Source organism: Mastacembelus armatus, chromosome 15 (assembly GCF_900324485.2).
Source record: "Mastacembelus armatus chromosome 15, fMasArm1.2, whole genome shotgun sequence".
NCBI classification, from domain to species: domain Eukaryota; kingdom Metazoa; phylum Chordata; class Actinopteri; order Synbranchiformes; family Mastacembelidae; genus Mastacembelus; species Mastacembelus armatus.
This window is the reverse complement of record NC_046647.1, coordinates 24,025,748-24,048,986: the sequence shown is the minus strand read 5'-3', so window position 1 is coordinate 24,048,986 and position 23,239 is coordinate 24,025,748. Positions and strand designations below refer to the sequence as shown.

Here is a 23,239-nt window from a genome sequence, read left to right as displayed (position 1 = left end):
ACAGATGAGAGAAAAAATTTACTTGCACCCAAAATTTAATGCAAATAGACATCAAGTTATAACATGACTATTATATTCATGTATGTATAAAATGTTTGTGTACATATACACTAATATCTCTATATAGACACACACCTATGTTAGTCTGTGTGAGAAGAGATTTTATGCTGCATAAGTCTGGTTCAGCATCAGATCTGTTGATAGGACAACTTCAGAGTCGAGCCATCTCAAGCCCTGTCATTCTCCTCCAAAGTAGGGCTGAACGATTTTGGAAAATAATCTAATTGCGATTTTTTTTTTACCAATATTGCAATTGCAATTTACAATGCAATTATTTTTTCAAAGCTTTTTCTGTTCTGTATTTTTCAACGTCAAGCAATAAATCATTGAAGTATGAACAAAACAATATTTAGCTAGATTAAACATAAATGTTCTTTTCTGTAGACCAGGGCTATATGTTACAATGAAATCCTGTGATGCAAAAATTGATATAAACTAAATTTTTATTTATCAACTATGGTATGGTGACCTGGCTAAAATACGTGCGGGACGGCATGATGTACCTCTTATCCAGTGTATTTATTAAAGCAGTGAACCCAGGATTGGTCACCGAACTAAGGGGCATCATATCTTTCGCGATGCACTCTGCGCTCTTTTTGAGTTATTTCCATGTGCCGCTTTGAAGTGCGTTCATATGGAGTTACGCTTTCAAACATATCGGTAAGTGATCCCTGTCTGGGGGTATTTGGCTTATTTAACACACTGGTGGTCTGCATTTTTTCCATGCAAAGATCATACACTACTTTGTGGTGTTTTTTTAAATGCTGAATCAGTTTAGTAGTATTGCCCCATGAGGTAGCAACCTTAGCAACAATACCTGACGCCGCGCAGCATCTTCTTTTTTAAAGCCCAAATAGTTCCATACAACAGACGTACTGCTCCTCTTTAACACTAAAGCAACTTGTGTGTCAGCAAACTTTTCATGCCTTTTGATGCATTTTTCTCTGCCAAAAAGTCAAACTGACCACCTCAATGACTACAGTCTGCTTCTCTCATCATTCAAACTCACTTCTCTCCATTTTCACACACTATGCAGTCAGTCTGCTCACAGTCAGACACACACACATTATCAGCCACTTAACCCTCAGCTGTAACCCTTGCGATGCCCAATGCTGCCACAGTAGAGCAGATATCCTTGTCAGATCTTGATAGAATCTGCAAATTCTAGCAGTTATATATATATATATATAACTAAAATTAATTTGTATATTCAACAATTAATCTGTGATAAACAATTATCCTGTTACTGTCAATGACTAATACGAGCTTCATATAGTCAGCATAGACGTAGTATCTTCAAAATTGCATATATATTAATGGTTACTGACAATTGTTAAACTAAAAATGTTAAAATTGATTCAATTTGGTTTGCTATCTGTCTTAGATGTCAGCATTAATACTTTCTGGTGTTCCAATATTTCTGTAATAAAACCCTAAAAGACATCAATAGAGCTGACGGATGCAGTCGCGGTCCAACTGAAGTTTATTCTGAACATTGAAAGACAACAACGTACATCATCTTCTACAGTGATAGTTAACAGCAGGCTGTCTCTATCGCCCCAGTATCGCTCATATATTAACTCTCAGATAGCAGTAGTATTATACACAACCTGGAAGGTAGACAGTAAGAATGGATTCAAACTGGATTAGGCTAGTTTCAGTATAGTGTGGGGAGCAGAGGGCAAGGGGTACTGGAGAACAGTAGAGAAAAGTTTGACATGGATGTAAGACAACTTCATCATCATTCATTATCATCCTCATCATCAGCTTCAGTCTGGGGAAACAAACATTCGCTCACACCTTCCTCCACAGTCAAGGTGCTGCAACTGCCTTGCTGACTTCTGATTGGACAGTGGCTGGTCACTAAGGTAACTATGGGTTGCCTCAGGTAATTCAGTATATAACCGTGGCATTAAATTAAAAATGACTAACTAAATTTACTAACTGGCCAATAGGCTGGCTAACTAACATATATACAACTCTGATGAGCGAACAAACTGACATTGTTTTCTTTCCAACTGGACAATGCATTGGCCATTTTGAACATTCAGGTTGTGGAAACTGTATGGAAAATTAATGCTGCTGTAGGTTCAACCTCTGAGTTTGTGTTTTTTTACATCAAGCAATCAAGTAATAACAGAAACCAAAAGTAAAAGCCACTGACTTACAACTCAATTTAGTTTGTTTAAAACTAATGAATGGTTATTTTTTGTTTAAGCCAAAGAACAGGTGACAAAAACATCAAATGACAACTTGTGCACTTTTCATTTGGCACTGTGTCATGATCAAGCTAACATAACTGCATGTGAAGGCACCATAAGTAAGCAGCTACAATAAAAATTATATAAACTTTTAAAATACAAACATTTCTAACCAGATAAGAACAATTTGATATCACAACTGGAGTCACATTTTAATAATATTAAATATTTTAACAAACTGTAGCTGCCACAGCTATTGTAGCTAATACTAATGCATGACGCCAAAAATACTCACTAATGATGAAAACTGGATTAATCTGCAGCTGAAAACATCCCCCAATAAAAGTACATTTTCCTCATGTTTGAGTAGCATTGGCTGAAAGCTGCAATGCCCACCTGTAATTGCTCAGCTTAGAATAAATGATATTCTTGTGACCTGTTTTGACATATCTACATGGAACTATTGGTCTTGGAGGGAAAGATATACTGAGGCAGATTCATATTGTTGGTTTAAGGTTTTGTTCATGAGTTTTGTTCTTTAAATGTGTATTTTTATCACAGTTTTCCAGGTTAAGTTTCCTACTCTTGACTATTCGAAATGGCCTCTGTGTAACATATGTCAGTAGAGTCGTGTCCTGCTCTGTTGTAATATCAGTGACAGTGTCTGTTATAACAGTGCTGGAAGTGCCAAAGCACAGTAAATATTTTTACACTGAGAGTTCTCAGGGCTAAAGTGAGGAAATGGCCTAAAATGCTGCTTTCATAAAATACATTTATTTTGTACCTAGCATGTTTAAGGGTCCCTTTTCAGCTGTGGGCCCTGTGATTCTTTCAAGTTTTTCCCTCCCTGCATAGTGACGGCCACTGTGACAGCTCCGCACAGCAGCAATGTAACACCAGAGGTTAGATGTATGACAAAACTATCTAAAACTATGACCCCCGTGTGCGTTCAGTGACAAAAATAAACATTCAGGCATTCTTCTCTACCGTACCTCAGTTAAAATTAGCTGTTGCACCTTCCCTATGGTGTCTCTGCTTCAGACATATTACCATCAGCATTATTACATGTGAAAGGGACATCTTGGCATATCTGTAATTTATTTACACTGAACACTTGTCATATAGTGGGATAAATTTAGTCTTCTTATATCTCCAGCATTTCCCATTAAATCTGTACATATTTAGCACTTTCTGAGATGATGTTCAAGTGTTCAGTGAAGGAAATTTTAAAATGTCAATGTCCCCTTACACATAGTACCTCAAAGTTAACAGCCTGAAGACTGATTTTAAGACTTTGAGAGAATTGTAAGACTTGACATCGAAAGTAAAAAATTAATTTACACCAAACTGCACCTTTAATTAGCTTGTCCACCTTAGCGCTCGTACAGTCATTCACACCAGCCATCGCTCTCACACACACACACTCACAAACACACACACCCACAGGGGTTTGGATTTGCTGGGAGAGAGAAGGAGGGCTGGGATTGTCGCTGGAGTGTCTGTGAGACTGAAGCAAAGGGAGGGAAAACAGTAGGGACCCGGCTGATCTCCACGAGGACCGGACTGGATTTAACTGGACCAGACTGGACTAACTACTGAAATGGACCAGACTGAAGGAGGCCAGAAGTAGACTGGACTGGGCTGGAATAGAAATATATTTGAAGTTTAACAGGTTGAGCGATTTGTCAGAACCTGCAAACATGCAGTTCTAGGTACAGTATATATCTCAGAAAACTGGCTTGAGACCAAAACTGAGATCATTTTAGCAGACCAGAATACAGTAAATGTAGAAGTACTACTAATCCTTTGCAAATCAGATGACTAAGAGTCTCGCATTGCCAGTTCACATAAATAATCAAATGCAGCAGCAAGGCTGGTTGCAATGTGTCTGTTTATTGTTATCAAGTCTCACTTATTGATTGTGTCATGGTCTCATGATATCTTTAATGCTACTGCAGGCAACAAGAAAGACTAGACTATTTAAGACTATTTATTGCTTCTAAGTTTGTTTTTGGGGACCTGAATTCATTGCTTTTTAAGACTGATCCAGACCAGTCGAGTCTAGTCCAGACCAACCGTCGGATCCAGAGCACAACTTTTAGTTCCTTTTGGGTCCAGTCTTGTTCTGTCTTGTTTTCATGGTTCTTCAAACAGCTGGAGGTCCAGCCTGACAACGATCTCTCCAGTGGGAACCTCATGTAGCAGCAGCCTCTTTGTGATTGGTCCTTTAGAGCCCTGGTCCTTTTTGATTTCAGCCAACCGGATCTCTGTCCTGCCCAGGAAGTCTGGAGGGAGAAATTCAAGTGTGAAAAACACAAAATAAAGGTATTAATTCTTGCAGGGACAAGTGTAAAAAGATCTTTTACACCAGTGTGTGATTATCACTGACCATCAGGTGAGAACTGGTCTCGTTCAAACACGGTGATACAGAGGACATCCTGTTCCAGGTCCTTTATAAAAAACTGGCAATTGGAGTTCCACTTAGGATTCAGTGTGTCCTACAGAGAGAGAACACAACACCCTGAACCATCTGACACACACACTGCGGACAGGTTTGCATTTCTGCAAAGTTGAGAGTTAGCAAATATGTCACTAGCTCAGAGTATACTGTATATCTTTATCCTTTCTAAATAATAAAACATTATCATCAGCAATATTGATATTAGGTTCATATCAGTGACTTGATGTATATTTATTGCCACTTTACTTTAAAACAAAATAGAAAATCAGAAAAACTCATAACAGCAGCATTGGCTTGGATCACTGTTGAATTTCACTGTTGCCTTCAAACACTTTTTCCTAAAGTTAAGCCCTTGCAAAAGTCTCTTAATCTCTGATCGACAAAGTATCAATACTAAATAAATGAAGTCCCCATACTCCTGTACCTGTAATGTTTTTGTAATATGGCACTGTGAACCCATGGTCACCTCACAGTATGGATTACTTTTTCCTGGAAATACAGACAAACAGATATGTACCTGCTGACGATGACTATATTAACAATACATCAATAATTAGAATCCAATATGTTAAACGTTCTTCTACAATGCATAGTGACTACTTTAAGTACATTTTGAAGCAATACTTTTGTATTTTTACCATATGTATGACGATTACTAGTAATCTGAGTACGTTAGCCACAAAGTCAGACACTAATTCCTCAACAAAAACTTGGTGCCACTGTGAAAACATGCTGTATCTTTATGGTAAATAATAAACATGCTAGTTAGCCTTCACCTTTATAATCAACAGGTATCACTGGTCCAAAGCTAATAGGGAGAGATACTAATAAGCCCTTTTTAGAGCTTCAGGAGGAACATAAAAAAGACATTTCACATACTTTTTAGTAAAAAGTACATGATTAAATGACTCAGTCAACTCTTTTTCAGTTTCCAGTGAAAGGAGTGTGTACACACCATGGGAGCGACAGGGTTTGAGCTCAATTCCCTCCACAATGTTGACCATCAGTCTCCCGATACCTGTAGCCCTCTGAGAACGAACTGACAGAGTTGCAGAAATCAGTTGCTGCTTTTCAGTGTGAATAGATCACTGAAAATCAGTGTCAACATCTTTACTGAAATGTTCAGAATGAAGGAAATAAAAGGAGACATACCGAGATAAGCCTTCTCTCTCTTCTTTTTCTCTGTCTCAATGAAGAGCTCTGAAGCCGCCTTAATTTTCTGAACCCATGCCGTCCTGCATAAACGCAAAGAAACCAAACTCTTTTACCATGAAGAACAAACATTTTTCATTTTTATTCGACTCGTGTTTGTCAGCAGTGACGGTGAAGAAAATCAATTGTAATAAATAGGAACAATGGCCAAAACAATGAAAATAAGAGAGAATTTTAAGTGACAGATTGGGAAATGTGCTGTATCACAAATGTGTAAAATGTATGTTATGTGTCAGTCTGTGTGTGTATTTACACATGTATGCGTATTACCGCTCATTGATGCTCTCAGCTCTGAGTGTGTAAACTCTGTCTATGTGAGAGATGTGGAACAGAGGTTCATCTCCTGACGGGTCAGTTGGCAGCTTCACCAACACTTCATTTAAGAAGATTGGCTGAAAGACACAAGAAACCATGTCTACCATGATTTAAAGTATTTTTTGAATAAACTGGTGAAACATAGTTTTGCTGTGGTTTTCATTTAAAAACAAATGCTTCAAATACAATGCAAAGAAAAACATGAAACCAACGCAGAGTAAAAGTAAATCATGGAGTTATTGGTATCAAAGACTGGGGAATGTGTGACAGAGGCGTACCATGTTATTACATATGGAGGAGTGAGGACAGCAGTGTATAAGAAAGATAATCTGAAAGCTGAGCTGTCCTACATTAAAAAATAAAACAACAGTAACAATAACACAAAAAACTAAAGACAAACTAAAATTAGTTGTCAAGTGGTTCAACAAATATATTCTGATATTTTAACTCTGTGTGAGCTATTAAAATTAACAAATTTACTTCTCAAATGAAAGCTCTATTAGTGTCCAGTTTATACAGCGGTATAGAGTGTCTGCACTCTCTCACCGTCTTGTACATGCGGTATTGCAGGTGTGTTTTCGAGGAGAAGACTTTGTCCAAGCCAGATGATCCCAGAGGTTTGGTCACCTGTGGCAGGGATGAAGAGGACGAAAAATTCAGAAACAGCTTTTAGTGAACGTGGGATTATGTAGAAAAAGCACACACAGTCACTGCAGCAGGCTCACCTGTGTCAGCAGCAGAAAGTCATTGAACAGGAACCCATACAGCTCTTTGCTACTCTTGGCTTTAAACAGTTTCCCACTGTGGAGGAACTTCCTGGGACCCAGACAGTTAGTGACAGAGTTGAACACCAGTTGCTGAAAAACAAAAAGAAGGAAAATTCATTTTGCTATTGATCAATTCATTTTTCAGTCTGAAAAAAGGCAAACACAATGATAAATGCCCATTACAAATGAAAATTTATCTGACCAACATACATGTTGCTGTTTGTTGCTGTTGTTCTATTAAACACTGCATTTATCAAATAAAGAGAACATTAAGATGTAACTTAAAATAAAATATAGTGTATATCTTTATCATTACTTTTCATGATTAAGTTAATAATCATTTTTAAGTTAATAATCATTTCTCATCACATTTCATAACAAATACATAAACATTCACCCTGCAGATGTGTTTATCTTTAAACAGCTAGTCATGATGCAGTGGATGGTTTTAAATCTTCTGTGTGTGTGTGTGTGTGTGTGTGTACTTGGATATGACTGGTCCTAATAGGACCAGTCATAGATAGGACCAGTCATAGATAGGACCAGTCATAGATAGGACCAGTCATAGATAGGACCAGTCATATCTATGCTTAGAATTAGATTTAAGTTAAGGTTAGGCATTTAGTTGCAAGGGTTAGGGGAAGTGTCTATGAAAGTCATGTCTATGAGAGTCCTAATAAAGATAGAAATAGGTTTGTGTGTTGTGTGTGTTTGAGTGTGTGTGTTACAGTTACCTCAGACAGGCCCTCACACTGGACGTGAGCCTGAATCCACTCCAGTCTATCTGAGTTCTCCTTCTCCCTGACGCCCTCATTCACCTAAAAACACACAAACATACACAGACCAAATACACACACTATCAGATTCCAGCAGCAATGCCGGTAGTTAGACAACAAAAACAAATACTCTAAAACAAACTATCAAGCTTTCATGTTACACCTATAAACTCTGGGGCTGTCGTGAACTAAGAAAACCATCAACTCATTAACTTAATGAATTATGTTTTCTTCTGTTTATCCAGGTCATGATAACTGAATTATATCTTTAGGAACGGTTGATATATGCTGCAGGGAGCTAATAAAAATGTGACCACAAGGAACAGATATTAAACTGTGTTGGATTACTAAGGTTAGGATTAAAAGTCTTAAATGTAATTTCAGCCCTGTAGAGACTGTGTAAAAGCAGCTAACAACATATTTTCATTCTTTCATGCAATTAACAAATTGGATTACAGTCTAAAATTTTGCTGTGTGTAAGATTAATGGTAGCAACCAAAGTGACTATAGACATTAAATATGGTTTTGAGGAGCATAAAATGAGTAAATGACTTGGTCAGTATAGGAAAAAAACGAAAAAAAAACATGATTTGGGAATTCTATGGTCTTTGGTTCTGTCAGGTGTATTACCTGTGAACACAGCTCCTCTGCTTTCTCCAGAGCAGCCTTCAGATGGCTGTTGTCTGGATGTGACTCTGGAGTATTTTCTAAGATCTAAAGTTAACAATGACAGAAAAATAAGATTCCAACGTAAACTAGAAACGTCAAGAGTAAAATGTCTTGAAGTCCACATACAGTGGCTGTGATTTGAGTATTATACATACGTTCTTGATAATGAGTGGGTAACGCGTGACTCTCTGCATAGGTTTGAGCAGGAAACTGGACAGGGGCATTCCTTTACACCTGGGATCCATGGCTAACCTCTGCCACACACAGAGAAGTCATTACAAAAGCTGCAACCCGACCAGATTAAAATATTTCACCTTATATGATAAAAATCAGAGCTACAAAATATTTGTCAGCATTAACTCTAAACCTGACGCTTCTGTGAAGTCTTTCAGCAAAATTTAACATCTCTCTATTCTTCCTCTGAATTACTCAAACTAAATGCTAAATAGCTAAGTATAAAGTGTGTGTGTGTATTGAAAGTTTCATACCTTAAGGAAATCTTTGATCTCAGGGTTGTCATCCGTTTTCTGTTGAATCAGCGTGGCTCCGTTCAGCTGACACGAACAGAACCTGAACCCACATTTAATCAAAGAACCAAAAAATTTTAGTAACTTTTACATCAGTAAATTCCCAAATAATGAAAGTCAGGATTAACTGAGACATTATATCAGATGAAACAGAACCTGATGTAAGGCTGCATGTGAGGAAGCTGGTTGGTCAGGATGTCACCAATCATCTTCACCGGCATCCGGTCACCTGACATCTTCTTCCTGACTCTCAGAGCCCTGCAGGAAAAGAGGGGAGTGATGGGAGATAATTTGCACAAGTTAGTTTACTATTGAGTCGCAGGTGGTTAAAATATGAATCTCATGTTGCTCTAAACATTGTTTAAACCCATGAAATTAATTTATCTTTTAGCAAATTTTCCACAGTTTCCAATACAAGATGCTAAACCTTTATTCAAATTTAAAAAATACTTTGCTGTTCTCTTTCAGGTTGGGCAGTGAAGTAAGACAATAGGACCTGGGTCTACTTTTCAATTACAATTAAAAAAGCAGCAGAACTTTTGTAGGTGAAGCTGTGTTTGGGCTGATGTTAATTAACATGTCACATGTCCTTATGTAGTACCACACACAGCAACAAACTGTGCCGTTTTCACAGCATTTCTCTTTACTTGAGCAGTTTGATGTTGCACATGATGAGCTCCTTCCAGTTGACAAAGATCATGGCCACTTCTTTCTCCGTCAACAGCTCGCACTCCAGCAGGGGTTTGTGAAAGATCTGGACATTGCAATACAAACAAAGATACAAACAAGTTAAACACACACATTCATACATTTCCATGCTGATACAGATATTTCCTGCAAAACATTCATAAAACAGACATAGCATCTATTCTAATTAAGGGGTACAGACGATTATTGGATGCACAACCTACAAAGAATTTGCAAACAGCAAATATTCAAAGCAAATGAAATGTTTTTCCAGCTAAATATTTATAAGCCTGATCTAGGTGTGAATGTTTTTACTTCTGTGACAAGCTGCAGATCATTGACGTAGTTCTCCTCTGTGACAATCAGCTCGTGGATGTATCCCTGCCTCTTCCTCTCCATGGGACTCAGCATATCTAACAGGTGGAGGTCAGCACACCCTGTAACACAATCACCATGTCCAACTGTCAATAAAACATCTTGACATATATAAAAAAAATGATATGGTACATTTGTATGAGTACTTTACCACCAACATACATACCTGAGATCAACAAACAGGCAGTGGGTATAATTGGTGCTGGAGACAAGAGTCTGTTTACATTTAACATTAATCTGTGCTCAGTTACACTGTATATATGTGATTTGGTATTAATGAAATTACTTATGACTTTTGATTCCTTTATTTCTCCACTTGGATTCAATGTAATGCTCCAAACTTTAGTGAGATGCACTAAAACGGAATCGTCCAGTGGATTTAAAATTTCAGGGTTTCTGCAGGGTTCACATAAGCTAAATTTAAAACTTTTGAAGACATTAACCCCACAAAGAATGGAATTCAATACCCGTCTCTCTGTGGTGTCAAACACTGTAAATATTTTATTATTGCGTTTAAAATCACCCACAGCCTTTTCAGATGCATCCACAGCTGCAAAGTTAGTGATAATTTTCTGAGTTTGACATTCCATTCAGTGTTTATATATACACTAATGTTTGATGCAGTTTTAAGAAATTATTTAACCTATTTACTAGGATATATCCTTAATTTTAGGGTATTTTAAAAATATCCCTTTACATACCTGGCCAATTAGTTTAAAACCAATAATTTATCTAAAAATGCAAAAACTAATGCAGATACCTTGTGCACTAAAAGTATAAATAACAGTGTGTGTGTGTAAGTAATGAGGCCAGTTGACTACAGTCTGTCTCATGTGTTTAATCATCAGGACCAGTCAGATTCACTACTTCATCAAAATCTCCACCAATAAAACCTCAGGACATTTTTACTATCAACGCTGCTCTAACATTCTGTACATTTCATTCATTCATTCAAGTATCCTTTTCTTTCCTTTGTGTAATTCATGTCACATTGAATTGCTCATTCATGCTTTAATTTTCACTCACTCACACACATTCATTCATGCACACGCTTACACCAAGTGCAGTCTGGTTACATTTGACTTCACTGTTAATTCATTCATCCACTCATGAGAGCTGCGGTTTATATACACACGAAGCATCAACCATTACCATTCATTGGATTAGCTTCTTTTTTTTTTTTTTTTAACAAACCAGACTAGACCAGAGTCATGCTTCAGAGCAGACATGAACAGTGTGGTGTTGTTTCTTTTTTTTGTTTTTTTTTTAAAAAGGTAAAAGACATAAATGTTAAAATGAAATTTCTATGTCCTGCTTCCACTTGCGCCATTATGAATTCCCAGATGGTTTAAACTTAATGCTAGCAGGAACATAAATGGCTGCAGATGAGTGTTAGCACGTAGTAACAGACAGAAACTCACTATTAGCCAGTGTCGACACAGCAGGTGTCGAACATGGCTCTGGTTTAGGCGGGTTTTTGTTATAACCTAAAATTCTCACTCTGACTGAGGAGTCTCAACCATTGGTCATCAAAACCTCCCTCTCTGGCCCTGACAACAAAGATATGTTAAAAAACTGCTCCCAAAACAAACGGCATGTGACCCAGTCTGGGCCCGGAGCCACAGTTTGTACCAACAACCAATGGTTTTTCACTCATTAACCAATCAGAGCTTCACGTCCAATACTGACACAGAGAGGAGCCAATGGGATCCACACTGGTTATTACTAATAATAATACTACTTATAATAATTCTATTGCTTGTTATATAAAAACATGGTAATTCAATAATTGTTTCACTCATTTGTTTCTGAGGGTAAACATTAAAATCACAATACTGTCATCTGGATAAACAAAAACAAACATTTATGTAAATCTGATATGGCAACCACTATAATACTAATTTGTTGCTGTAGGAACAAAGAGAAGGGTGTTTCTGTTGCTGTGAGAAATGGGAAAATACATGGGGTGTGTACTTCAAAGCATCTACAGATATGCAGTATATTTTGTATACTGGTTGAAAGTGAAGCTGTGCTGTTTCTGTAAATCTGTTTGTCCATCCTTCCTTCTCAACACAGACCTGGTACATCAGAAATAGGATAAGAACAAATGAATATGATATCTGAGGTTTTAAGGACTTGGTACATCTCTGTAAATATGTTTGGCTGCTTATTTAGTGACAACAAACTGTACTAAATATTTAACAGAAACAGAAACATCAGGACCATAAAACTGGATTTATGAGGTGTAACTGGGAGACCGTAACATCTCTTCCCTCCTCGTCACAAGAGTTTGCCCTCAGTGTAGATGTTTTCAGTGACTGTTTAACATTTTAGAAGTCACTGTTTCATCCTCAGTATTTCGCAGGGGTGAAATGACTTTGATAGTGTAATACAATAGGCTTGCAACACAAGAGGACGCAAGAAGCCAACTCAATCAGACAGCACAGCATGAAGTGTGGTGACAACGACCTACAGTGAAAAACTGTCACATAAGCATCACAGTGTGGAAACATGAAGGTAAACTTAAATTAATTAAAAACTAGTTTGTGACATTGAGCCAAACCAAAATTTTAAAGAAAGTTTGACATTTAGTGAAAGTATGTGTGAGAAGAGAAGATTGATAATGCTTCCATGTCTGCACACTAAATATGAACTACAGCCAGGAATTGATTATCTTAGCTTAGCATAAAAATGGAAATGGGGGGAAACAGCTAGTTAGCCAGGCTTACTCTAGCGCTCCAAAGAAGATAAATCAACTCCTGTAAAGCTCTCAAATTACCACTTTAGAGTTTGTTTGCTTAATTTGCTTAAGCTGTGCACGGTCAGAAATGAAAAAAAGATTAATTATAACTTTCGAAGGAGTTTTATGCATCAGGCCATCAATCTCCTCAGTCAACATTCAACAAGAAAACAAATAACTTTCCCAAAAATGTCAAACTTCCCTTAACTGGAATGATTAAAACTGACATGACAAATCGTTCCACCCCTACGTTATTTAGTACAAAATGTGGCTGTGTAATGTCATTGTCCCCCGTGCTGGTCAAGCCCTCAACAGTGTGACAGCATCTCATTATCATAGCAACATGCAAAACAATAAACGTGTAAACAAAAAACAACAACGGAACATGAAACTGATAATTAATGTATACTCAGAGTGTTAAACTACCCTGGATAAAAACATTTTCACTGTGTCTGAGGGACGTGTGTGTATGTGTACTCCATGCTCTTTGTACCATTTTGTACTTTCTGTGTTCATGTCATTTGGTTAGCTGATATGCTAAGCCTAACTCTTCTGAACTTCCCCCATGGGGGATGAATAAAGTATCTATCTATCTAAGCAGTTACCACATGGCTTTTCATTTTAGCCCTGAGCTAGGGGCTTAGTCCCATTCCAGCTGCTTGTTCCCTTCTAAATCGCTTTGCCTCCTTCCCCAAGAGAGAAGGGCAAAAGGAGAAACCAACAGACTAACGGGAAACCATAGAAGGGAGCAGCAGTGTGGGCTGAAACTTAGCATTTAACTGCTGTGGGATGGATCTCATTAATGCCTTATTTCCTCTCCTCTCCTTTCCTTCATCTCCTTTGTTTTTGTGGGGAAAAGCTGAAAAGGGAGGAGTAAAGGAAGCAGGAGGGAGGAGTCTTTGGCATTGAGCAGAGAAGGAGAGGATAGGTAAAGAGAGAGGGTAGGAAAGTAAAAGACTTTGAGACTTGTCCTCCAGCAGATAGTGGGTCTTTCTGTGAAGCTGTGGGAGGGGACGGGTTAGTAGGGTGAAGTGTTTGACAAGTTAATGAAGCTGCTGAACCAATAGGAGCGAGGTTAAAAAAATAGAATAAAAAAGAGGAAGGAGGAGGGGGTGAGCTGAGCTACTGATTCTAGTGACAGAATCTCCAATAAAGCCACAAAATGACCCACTATCCACTTTACCACGCTAAGATAGGGCTGTGTGAACTCATATTGTACATGTTAACATGTGTGTGGATATGTGTGTGAGTGTGTTGTGTGTATACAGTCACTATGATCCAGTCAAAACATGTTCATCAGCCCAATCTGGGAGAAAGGATCTCAATAGTCTCGTCTCCTCTTTGCTCCCGTTAATCTCCACCTTTCTTCCTTCCCTCCTTATCTAAACACCTTCCAACTGAAAGAGAAGAGGAGCAAAGAAAGAGGGTGGTAAGGAGAAGAGGAGAAAGTATGAGAGGAGTCCTGACTATTGATCTCCCTCCTCGTGAACAGTGCTGTTTGGAGCCAGAGCCTTAGATAAACAGTTTGGCCAAGTCCAGTCAGAGCCATGCATAGACAGAGTGCTTGCCACCACTGGGTGTTTTAACGTTACAGTCTGTCTGTCTGTCTGTCTCTCTCGCTTCTATTGGTGGAGAGTCGCCATTTCCGGGTCATGTGACCTCTTGCTGCTGTCCCATTGGTTGAGTGGCCTAGTGGGCGTGGCCTAGTGGGTCTCTTTGAGGGCTTTGAGGAGAGGGGGGTTCTGGGTAATGATATGATCCTAGAGAGAGGACGACAACAACAACATCAACAAAAACAAAACAAAACAACAACAACAACAACCAATCGGATGCTAGGTGGGTGAAGCGTGTAGCAAGACAGAGAGTGTGGAGGTGTGGTCTAATCTAGCATAGAAATAGATGATCTAGAGCAGGCAACAGTTACGTGTAGCAGGCAGGCTGTATATGCTGTTAATTTTGTTAAAACAAAATCTTTTGATCACCAAATAGTTACTGATATGGATCACTAAATGTAAACAATATGCAAGATCATGATTAAAAATATGAAATATGTGTAAATTCATTTTTATATATTATATGATTATATCAATATCATCATATTATGTTTTTCACTGCCATGCATTGTGTGACTACATGTAAAACAAGAACTTACTAGAACAATTTATTTTGGAAAAACAACATGACGATATGTTCATGTCACCACAGCATGCTTCCCCTCAAAGTGGACTAATGATAATACTGAATTACCACCCAATCCTACAGTATTAGCAGAGCGAACTCTTCCTCCTCCACTTTGCTTGTTATGAGCTCGTATGTCCTTGTATGTCTGCATGAGAGTCTTATATTCAACATGTTTTTATCATATAATCCAGTGTTCAGTGACATACGATGGAGTCACAGTGATACAAATACCCTAACCTTTGTTGGTGAGATTTAACTATTCTGCACAGTGAGATCAGTTCAGGTCTGCCGCTGTTACCTCCGTGCTCTGCTCTAGAAACTCTAAGTCTATGGTGAATTATGCTGAAGGGACACATGCAGGAAGAAGGGAAACACTTTTACACTAATGCTGTGCATATACACACACAAGCATGCACATACACACCGTAAAAACACACACAAACACCACCCAGACGTGGTTATCAAAGAGGCCCAATGTAATGTCAAGGTCAAAGTTCAAAAGTCAAAGCAACCAAGGGTCAAAGACTGAGAGAGGGACTGCATCTCCACACCTGGCTCTGGGGTGTGTGTGTGTGTGTGTCTGAGTCTGAGTGGGTCTGAGTGTGTGGGTCTGAGGCACAGAGTGTGTTTCAGCGTGTGTTACTGTGTGAGAGTTGTGGTGAAAATGTGTTGAGATGTTTGAGTTTTATTATACTGTGCATGTGTTCCGTGTTTCACCTGAGATTATGTGTATGTGTTTGTGTGTACTCACACTGCGTGCTCGGGTCTGTATCTGTGGTGAGTTTGACGTAGTTGCTGGGAAACAGACCCTCCCTCCCATTCAGCTCTCCTTTCCACCAATCACAATCGTCCTTGTTGAGTACTGTGATCACCTGACCTTTCTGGAAGGCCAGCTCGTCATCATTCTGGGCCACGTAGTCGTACATGCCGATCACCTGACACAGAGCTTCAGAGCCACAGACACACGACAGACAGGACATTAGCACTGTCAGCTATAAGGTCCAAGAGACATTTTCTGTTTTCATTTAAAAAAAAAAAAAAGTTTAGTCATATTTCAATCCTTCTGAGTTTATTGAGTTGTGTATGGAACAGCAAGAGACATGTTTTATCCCAGTTAGCAACAAATTGCTGTGATAAGACTGGACATATTTTTATGCAATTATTTTAGGTTTAACAGTTTAACCCATATCGTATAAGCAACCAAAGGATTTTGAAGAAACTGGGTGTAGTAAATACAATCCTTAAAATAAAAAGACAAAAATTTAGTCTTTTAGTTTATGAGAAAAAAATATGTATTAAATAGGAACTAAAAGAACTTCAGTTCAAATGTGATTTGCCCAGGTATGCCAAAACACTTGAATACAGCTGTGTTTGTGTATCTAAACACAAACTAACCGACACCAATGTGCGCACGTACCTGTGCTGGCAGGAGCCAATTTAGGAGGAGTAGGCTCTGTGGGCGTGGTCTTGCTGGTGCTGGGACTGAGCAGCTTTACATAATTGGCTGGAAACCAACCAATCTGGCGCTTTTTCCCCCGGGCCTGACCCAACCAGATCATCATTATTATTATTAGTTATGAATCATAACAAGCATCTGTCTGTCCTTTGCATTATGTAATAAAGCTAGTACGTTCACAGTGATAGTAATGCAGTGGAAACTACAAGATAATTTATTTATTTTTTAAACAATTTTCTATCCAAAAAATGCACTCACGTAGTGATCAGTGAAAATTTCATGAGAGCCTAAACATTTATTGTTATGCATAGTAAATACAATACACATTTCTTTATATACTAGAGAATGTGCCGTGTACCTGGAGCTCACCCTCCCACCAGCCGCCTGGATTCTTTTTCCTGATGAGGATGAGTTGTCCTGGAGCTAACGTCAGCTGCTCTGCTCCTGTAGCACTGTAGGGGGCAATCACCTGAGCGATTTCTGGGGTGGAAAGAACAAGAAGAAGATATGGTTAGTTCAGCTCTGTCAACTCTGTGGGGGCTTGATGTGTTGAAATGCAAGTCAGCCAAATTCAGTTTCCAATCTCTTTACTTGTAAAAGATAGATGTGATGTGGATATGTGGATTAAGTGGTATCAGCTTTTATTAACTGGAACATTTTTATTTAACAAAATCAAGTCAGTACAGCAGGAAAAAAAAGAAAGTACAGCAGTTAAAATGGTGTCGTGTCACTGAGTAAATTAAGGCTCACCTGGTTTCTTTCCCAGGCTGCCTGTCTTCCCTGCTGGTCCCAGTGACTAGAGACAGAACAAAATAACAATCATGTTTTTCTCACTCAGAGAAAACTTTAAAAGTATCTCAAGAAGCTCTCTCATGCTAATCCAACCTAATCTGTTCTAAATAAGCTCTCACATCTGAAGCTGAGTCTCGTAGTTTGACATAATTCGACGGGAAGACTCCGGTCTTGCTCCCGACCATTCCCGTCCACCAATCTCCTTCCTTCCTTGTCACCATGACAATATCTCCTTGCTGAAAGCTCAGGTCCCCTTGTTCACTGCTCTCATAGGTGTACATGGCGACGTACTCTGCAGGAACCCATGGAGACAGTCAATCCCAATTCACCTGGCTTCATAAAAATGTGATTGCATACTTGTTTATGTTACCTTCTCCAGACTCAGAGGGTTTTGTTGGGGAAGGCGATGGTCTTTTTCCATTGGGTGGGCTGTCTGATACTCCAGACTCACTATCAGAGACATAGAAAACACAAAGTTTCTTTATACTGTAAATAAGCCATTTTTGCAAAAATATAAAACCACAATAACCTATGCGTTCCCAGATGAGGATCTGTAGCTGCTCTCCACAATAAAGTCATATTCATATTAAATAAGAAAGCAGAGAAAATTTTAAATCCAGTGAAGATAAAACATTGGTATGGCCCTGTCAAGTGCTTTTACATTTTATAAATAGTGTGTCAGCAGAATGCAGATTTCCTGACTTGCTTTGTCCTTTGGGAAAGAGAGCACAACAACAAGATCCCACCAATGAAAAGAGATTAAAATACCAAATTTGATGTGACATTTTAACTCACCTAGTATTTTTGCTGCGTGCTGTGTTACCAGCAGGGGTCGTCATGGTGGCGGAGATGAGTTTGACATAGCTTTTGGGGAACCAGCCTCTCTGTCCAGTCTGCAGTTCACCCAACCACCACATGTCCTGCTGCTCCAGCACTGTTATTATCTATACCAACAACAAGAGCAAAAACACTATTACTGCTGTTCATATATGCAAATTATACCATTTACCATTTATATCTGGCTGCATTTTCACCATTTTACCTCATTTTTGTTGAAGTTGAGGTGGTTGTCCTTTTTGGCTCTCCAGGGATACAACGCCTGAGCCTGAAGACCCTCCACCTTCTCCCCCTGAGAAACAACAACTTAGTCAAAAGTACCACTTAGCTGGATTGCTCACACACAAAGAAAAATGTGCTGAGTTTATGAACTGAGCCAAATCAGGAGGCCAATTTGAGAAACATTTATCAGATTCAGATATGGGAGTAACCGACAGCACCACGTGAGTCCTGCTGCTATTGCTGGTCTTTTAATCTATTTATCTGAACACAGTTTAAGAGGTACACAGTTTCATCATGTCCCTACCTGTCCTAGTACAGGTGATGGAGAAGAACCTGTTGTCATGGTAGCGGGTGTAAAGGCAGACCGTTGACGCAGCTGTGCTGAGGGAACACTGAGAGAAGGATTCTGAGTGGTTGAAGAGGTCGGCCATGCATCCCATCCCTCACTGTCTGATTGGCTAGCTGTATTTGAGGGCCAACTGAAAATATACACACAAAGATGACAACACACGTATCAGGAGTAATTCAATATGTGTTCACTGAGTCTGCAGGTCAGAAAAATTAACATTTGTAAATTGCATTTACAATATCTAAACAAGTCCAACCATTAATTTAAATATTCCATTATTAGAGTTTCTATTTCATCCTTCAATACTTATTTTTAATTCTTATTCTTAATTTAACTGGAAAACTATTATTCCGTTTTTCAAGTTGTTTTGGCCTGCGGTCTTAATGACGCGCATGCTCACCTTTGCCCCTCCGGAAGCTCAAACACTCTCAGCCTATAGTGTCGGCGAAACAAGTCGTGTATGTGGTATCTGGAGGCATTTAAAAATCAGCGCAAGTGAAGATGGTGGAAAGAGAAGAGCCACAGAAGTCTTTGATCAACAAAAGAGGTAGAAGCAAATCCGTTTCCTGGGAACAGTTTGGATTTGAAAAAGCGGACTTGGATCAAAAACATATGTGCAGGATTTGCCAAACGGTGGTGTCTGCACCGCTTGGTAACACCACAAATCTTTTTAACCATATAAAATTTAAAGACAGACCAACTAATAAAAAAGAAACAGAAAGAACAATGAAGACACATACGTGAGCAGGCTTATTTTTGTCTAATTTATTATTTAATTTGATATTTGTATTTTATTTGTTACTTGTTTTAAGAGATTGTCCACTACAATTATTTGCCTTTATTTTTTTTATGCCATTTATACATTTCAATAGATTTTATATTATTGGATTTAATGAGAATTTATCGTTTTGTTCAATACATGCGACACATTTCCAAAGTCAACAAGTAATCATGTAAAATAATCGTGATTATGATTCTTTCCATAATAGAGCAGCCCTAATGTGCTCCCTTCTGAATGTGTTGATTTTCTGTCAGTACTCGGCTTCATCCTACAGTGAAGTCAAGTTCTGTCCCTTATGTTGGCATATCAGCTGTGCTCTGATTTGTCCAGTCTGAGAGTGATGACTCTTATTCATTCAGATAACTACACAACATGAAAGTATTTGTGTACTGCTTTTTCTGCTTTGCCATGTCCCTTAAACAAGATCTGAAAATGATCTCTGTTGGATCAGGTAAACTACATATGCTGGGAGGTATCAGTGCAGTGTCCAGTAGTATCTTCTGATAATATTGACATCAGCAGAACTCACGTGGTGCTGAAGTCGGCCCAGTTACTGTTGGCAGAGGACGTAGAGGAGGTGTGTCCAGGGGCTGGGGGAGGTGTTGTAATTGGCTGCTGGGCTGAGGTGGGTGTGGCTGAGGCTGTGGCACGCAGACTAATTGGTGCTTCGCTGTCTGGTATCCGTTCTGCATAGTTAGCTGGAAACCAACCAGTGCGCCCCCTGAGCTCTCCTCCCAGCCAACCAGGCTCACCTGTTTGGGACTCATCCACCTACCAAAGCAGAGGGGCAGGATTAAGATAAAGTTCAAACAAAAAAGCAAACAGGGACACAAATGCATGGAGATATGTTTGTGTTCACACTCATGGTACAGAAGAGCGGGAGTGTAAACAACAACAATGGCCACAACTTCAGCTCCTGAATTCTAGGTACTAGACTTACAAAATGTATCGATAATTAATTGACAGAAAGAACATACAGAGTCTTGATATTGGAAACTGTGTCAAAATAACACAAACATCACAATGATAACAACCAACACCTGTGTTGTTTACATTCATTGTGATTTGAATCCAAATCTGTCAAGTGTGGGGACTGACTGGACTGTGGGATGGAAAAAAGCGATGTTTAAGAAAATGACTGCTGCACAGTCTCCTTAGCTTCCATTTATTGTTTTGCAGCTTCACCGTTTTACATTTCTTTGGCTCACGATTAAGCACATTCACAGGTTTTCACACTGACCATGAAAAAAAAGAAGCGCAACAACATGGACTGTCTGAACAAAACAGCTTGGTAAAAAAAATTAAGCCACACACATTAATCTGCTGGCAAATGAATGAAATAGAGATGACATGAGATGAACCAATGACAGCAGGAGTTCAAATAAGTGCTGGCTTGTGACTGGTAGAATCACAACACTGGATGGGGGGCAAGAACTTACCCATTCCCCCTTCACCTTCAGTTTGCAAAGCAAAGGAGAGAGCAAACAGTTAATACACACACCACAGCTATTCACACACACTTCAGTGAGATTATGCACAAAAGGTTTTAATCTAGATACATAAAAATACAAAGGAGACTATAAAATATGTTTACACATGTATAAACATAAATCAATGTGTGTATTATGTAAGTCCTCCAGTGACTGCAGGAGAACCCATTAACTTTCATGGTGGAATCTGTAGACTCTCTCATGACCGAAGTTTGCACCCGTTTCCCTGTGTTTTTGTAGAAATATGGATGGCTGAAGGATACTTTGTGTGGGTATTACGTACCATGATTACATCTCCGGGAGTGATACTGATCTCATCATGGCTGCGGGCGTCAAATGGATACAGAGCCCTGTAGTAGACCACCTTCACTGGCTGCTGCTCAAAGCTGCTGGCCGAGACCTTCTGGTCAAACAGACTGGGTCCTGGAGTCTTCTCCACTGGAAATAAAGAGAGAACCAGAGTCATGAAAATTACATTTAAGACTTTTAAAGATTTATGAAAACGTACTGAAATGGCACAATATGGTCAAAAATTACATACTTTTTTTAGCACTTCCTAGCTACACAGAAAAACAACTCTAATTAATAGCCACAAGCCACGATGAACGGCCCTCGCTGTACGCGACCCGCCGTGACCTGCCCATGGTGCTGTAGTCAAACCGTGTAGCCAATAATTTCAGTGTGAGCCCTTTAAAAAGCCTGAAAAACATGATACCTTTCTGTGCCACCACAGAGTTACATTGTATGAAATTCGCACTGAAATAATATGGTGGGTTATCGCCAAAATAAGGCATGGGTCTTATTGGCTCTTTTGATCAGGATGCACTAAAGGATTTTTCTGTCAAATTTCATACATTTCTGACAAACTAAATTTTTTGCTCTACATACAAATTGTCCATAAATGAGACGAAATAGGGATGTCAATTCCCTGGCTGCAGTACGGGAAAACCGTAAAAGTTATCCAAATTACTTGGATAACAAGCCGCCATACAAGCCGCGGTTGATCTTGTTTAAGGGACATGGCAAAGCAGAAAAAGCAGTACACAAATACTTTCATGTTGTGTAGTTATCTGAATGAATAAGAGTCATCACTCTCAGACTGGACAAATCAGAGCACAGCTGATATGCCAACATAAGGGACAGAACTTGACTTCACTGTAGGATGAAGCTGAGTACTGACAGAAAATCAACACATTCAGAAGGGAGCACATTAGGGCTGCTCGATTATCCAAATTATTTGGATAACTTTTGATGCTCCACATCTCTAGATGATTTTGAGCACAATCGGCCAAAAGCCCTAGGAGTTCGTTAAAAATGGTACATTTTGTAAAATTCCCATTGGAAATGTATGGCGGCTTTCTGTCATTGCCACGGACAATTGGTTGAAAATAGGGCATGGGTCTCATTGACTTTTTAATCGGGATGCCCTAATGGAATTTTGTGCCAAATTTGGTACATTTCTGAAAAACAAAATTTTTGGCTCTCCATACAAATTTTTGATTCAATCTGCAGGGGCCGCTATTGTGCCAATTGTGATTTTGTTCAATCACATGGGTTCAGACCCGTGGGGACAACGAGTCATCAATTGGTCCGATTCAACTCCGACAACATGTGCGTTATTTATAACAATTTGAGTAACTTCAAGTCGAGGTGGATGGATTTTGACCAAATTTGAGCTCATTCAGTCAAAAGCCCTAAGACATGTTAAAGTATGAGGTGAGCGAAAATGGCGACCTCGTACTTCTTGTTTGCCGCACGGCATCGCCATAATAATTTTTACTTGCCCCGACAAAGAATATGTGGACCGAATCTGGTGACCGTGCGATGAAAAAATTGTCGGTCGGGCTCCCATTGGCGTAATCTATTTTCACTTTTGTAGGGAGCGCTGCAGAGCCATTGTTTTGAGTTCATTTCTGAATGATAAAAATTAAGTGTAAGTATAAACCTGGACCAAGATAAGCACCACAAAATGCATTAACCAATCAATGCATTGTTTTAGGTGTCAGCAAAAAAACAATCCATGCCCATTTTGATAAAATGAAAGTACTGACTGGGCTACAGGTCTGATGGCGTTGATGGAAACACTACAAATAAGGGATGAACTGCTTCCTGCATTCACGACTGCAAGCCACTGAAAGGACTGAAAACTACTTGTTCCTAGGAATGCCATACTTTTAACAAAAATCAGTTCAGAAAGTTTAGAAGAAGGTGTGAGTTTTTTTCTTCCTTCGTGGATCAGAATTGTTTCATAAATGTTCAATTTTTTAAATCCTACACGTCTAAATGTGTTAAATGTCATCAGTTCCTGCTTAAATTGCTATCGCCTTGTTCCACGCTGGGG

At 39.0% G+C, this 23,239-nt stretch overlaps 1 protein-coding gene across 7 annotated transcripts in view; it reads right to left on the bottom strand.

Moving 5' to 3' along the window:
• Positions 1–1,525: 1,525 nt before the first annotated feature.
• itsn1 (intersectin 1 (SH3 domain protein)) overlaps positions 1,526–23,239 on the bottom strand; it is a 39,941-nt gene continuing 18,227 nt past the window's right edge. For 6 of the 7 annotated variants that reach the window (XM_026309959.1, XM_026309960.2, XM_026309956.2 and 3 more), the window contains 26 exons: positions 21,182–21,336; positions 19,938–20,179; positions 18,583–18,757; positions 18,262–18,348; positions 18,015–18,163; positions 17,590–17,669; positions 17,339–17,511; positions 17,178–17,223; positions 16,786–16,907; positions 16,389–16,512; positions 15,723–15,917; positions 9,991–10,112; positions 9,636–9,742; positions 9,145–9,246; positions 8,950–9,031; positions 8,617–8,715; positions 8,423–8,506; positions 7,751–7,834; positions 6,975–7,106; positions 6,796–6,876; positions 6,205–6,326; positions 5,875–5,957; positions 5,678–5,761; positions 5,147–5,211; positions 4,651–4,759; positions 4,398–4,546 (listed from right to left, as the gene is read on the bottom strand). In XM_026309959.1, coding sequence (XP_026165744.1) covers positions 4,398–4,546; positions 4,651–4,759; positions 5,147–5,211; positions 5,678–5,761; positions 5,875–5,957; positions 6,205–6,326; positions 6,796–6,876; positions 6,975–7,106; positions 7,751–7,834; positions 8,423–8,506; positions 8,617–8,715; positions 8,950–9,031; positions 9,145–9,246; positions 9,636–9,742; positions 9,991–10,112; positions 15,723–15,917; positions 16,389–16,512; positions 16,786–16,907; positions 17,178–17,223; positions 17,339–17,511; positions 17,590–17,669; positions 18,015–18,163; positions 18,262–18,348; positions 18,583–18,757; positions 19,938–20,179; positions 21,182–21,336 — 3,053 coding nt within the window. Of the gene's footprint in view, positions 4,547–4,650; positions 4,760–5,146; positions 5,212–5,677; positions 5,762–5,874; positions 5,958–6,204; positions 6,327–6,795; positions 6,877–6,974; positions 7,107–7,750; positions 7,835–8,422; positions 8,507–8,616; positions 8,716–8,949; positions 9,032–9,144; positions 9,247–9,635; positions 9,743–9,990; positions 10,113–15,722; positions 15,918–16,388; positions 16,513–16,785; positions 16,908–17,177; positions 17,224–17,338; positions 17,512–17,589; positions 17,670–18,014; positions 18,164–18,261; positions 18,349–18,582; positions 18,758–19,937; positions 20,180–21,181; positions 21,337–23,239 lie in introns of all 7 variants that reach the window. The other variant, XM_026309954.2, reaches the window with a different exon arrangement.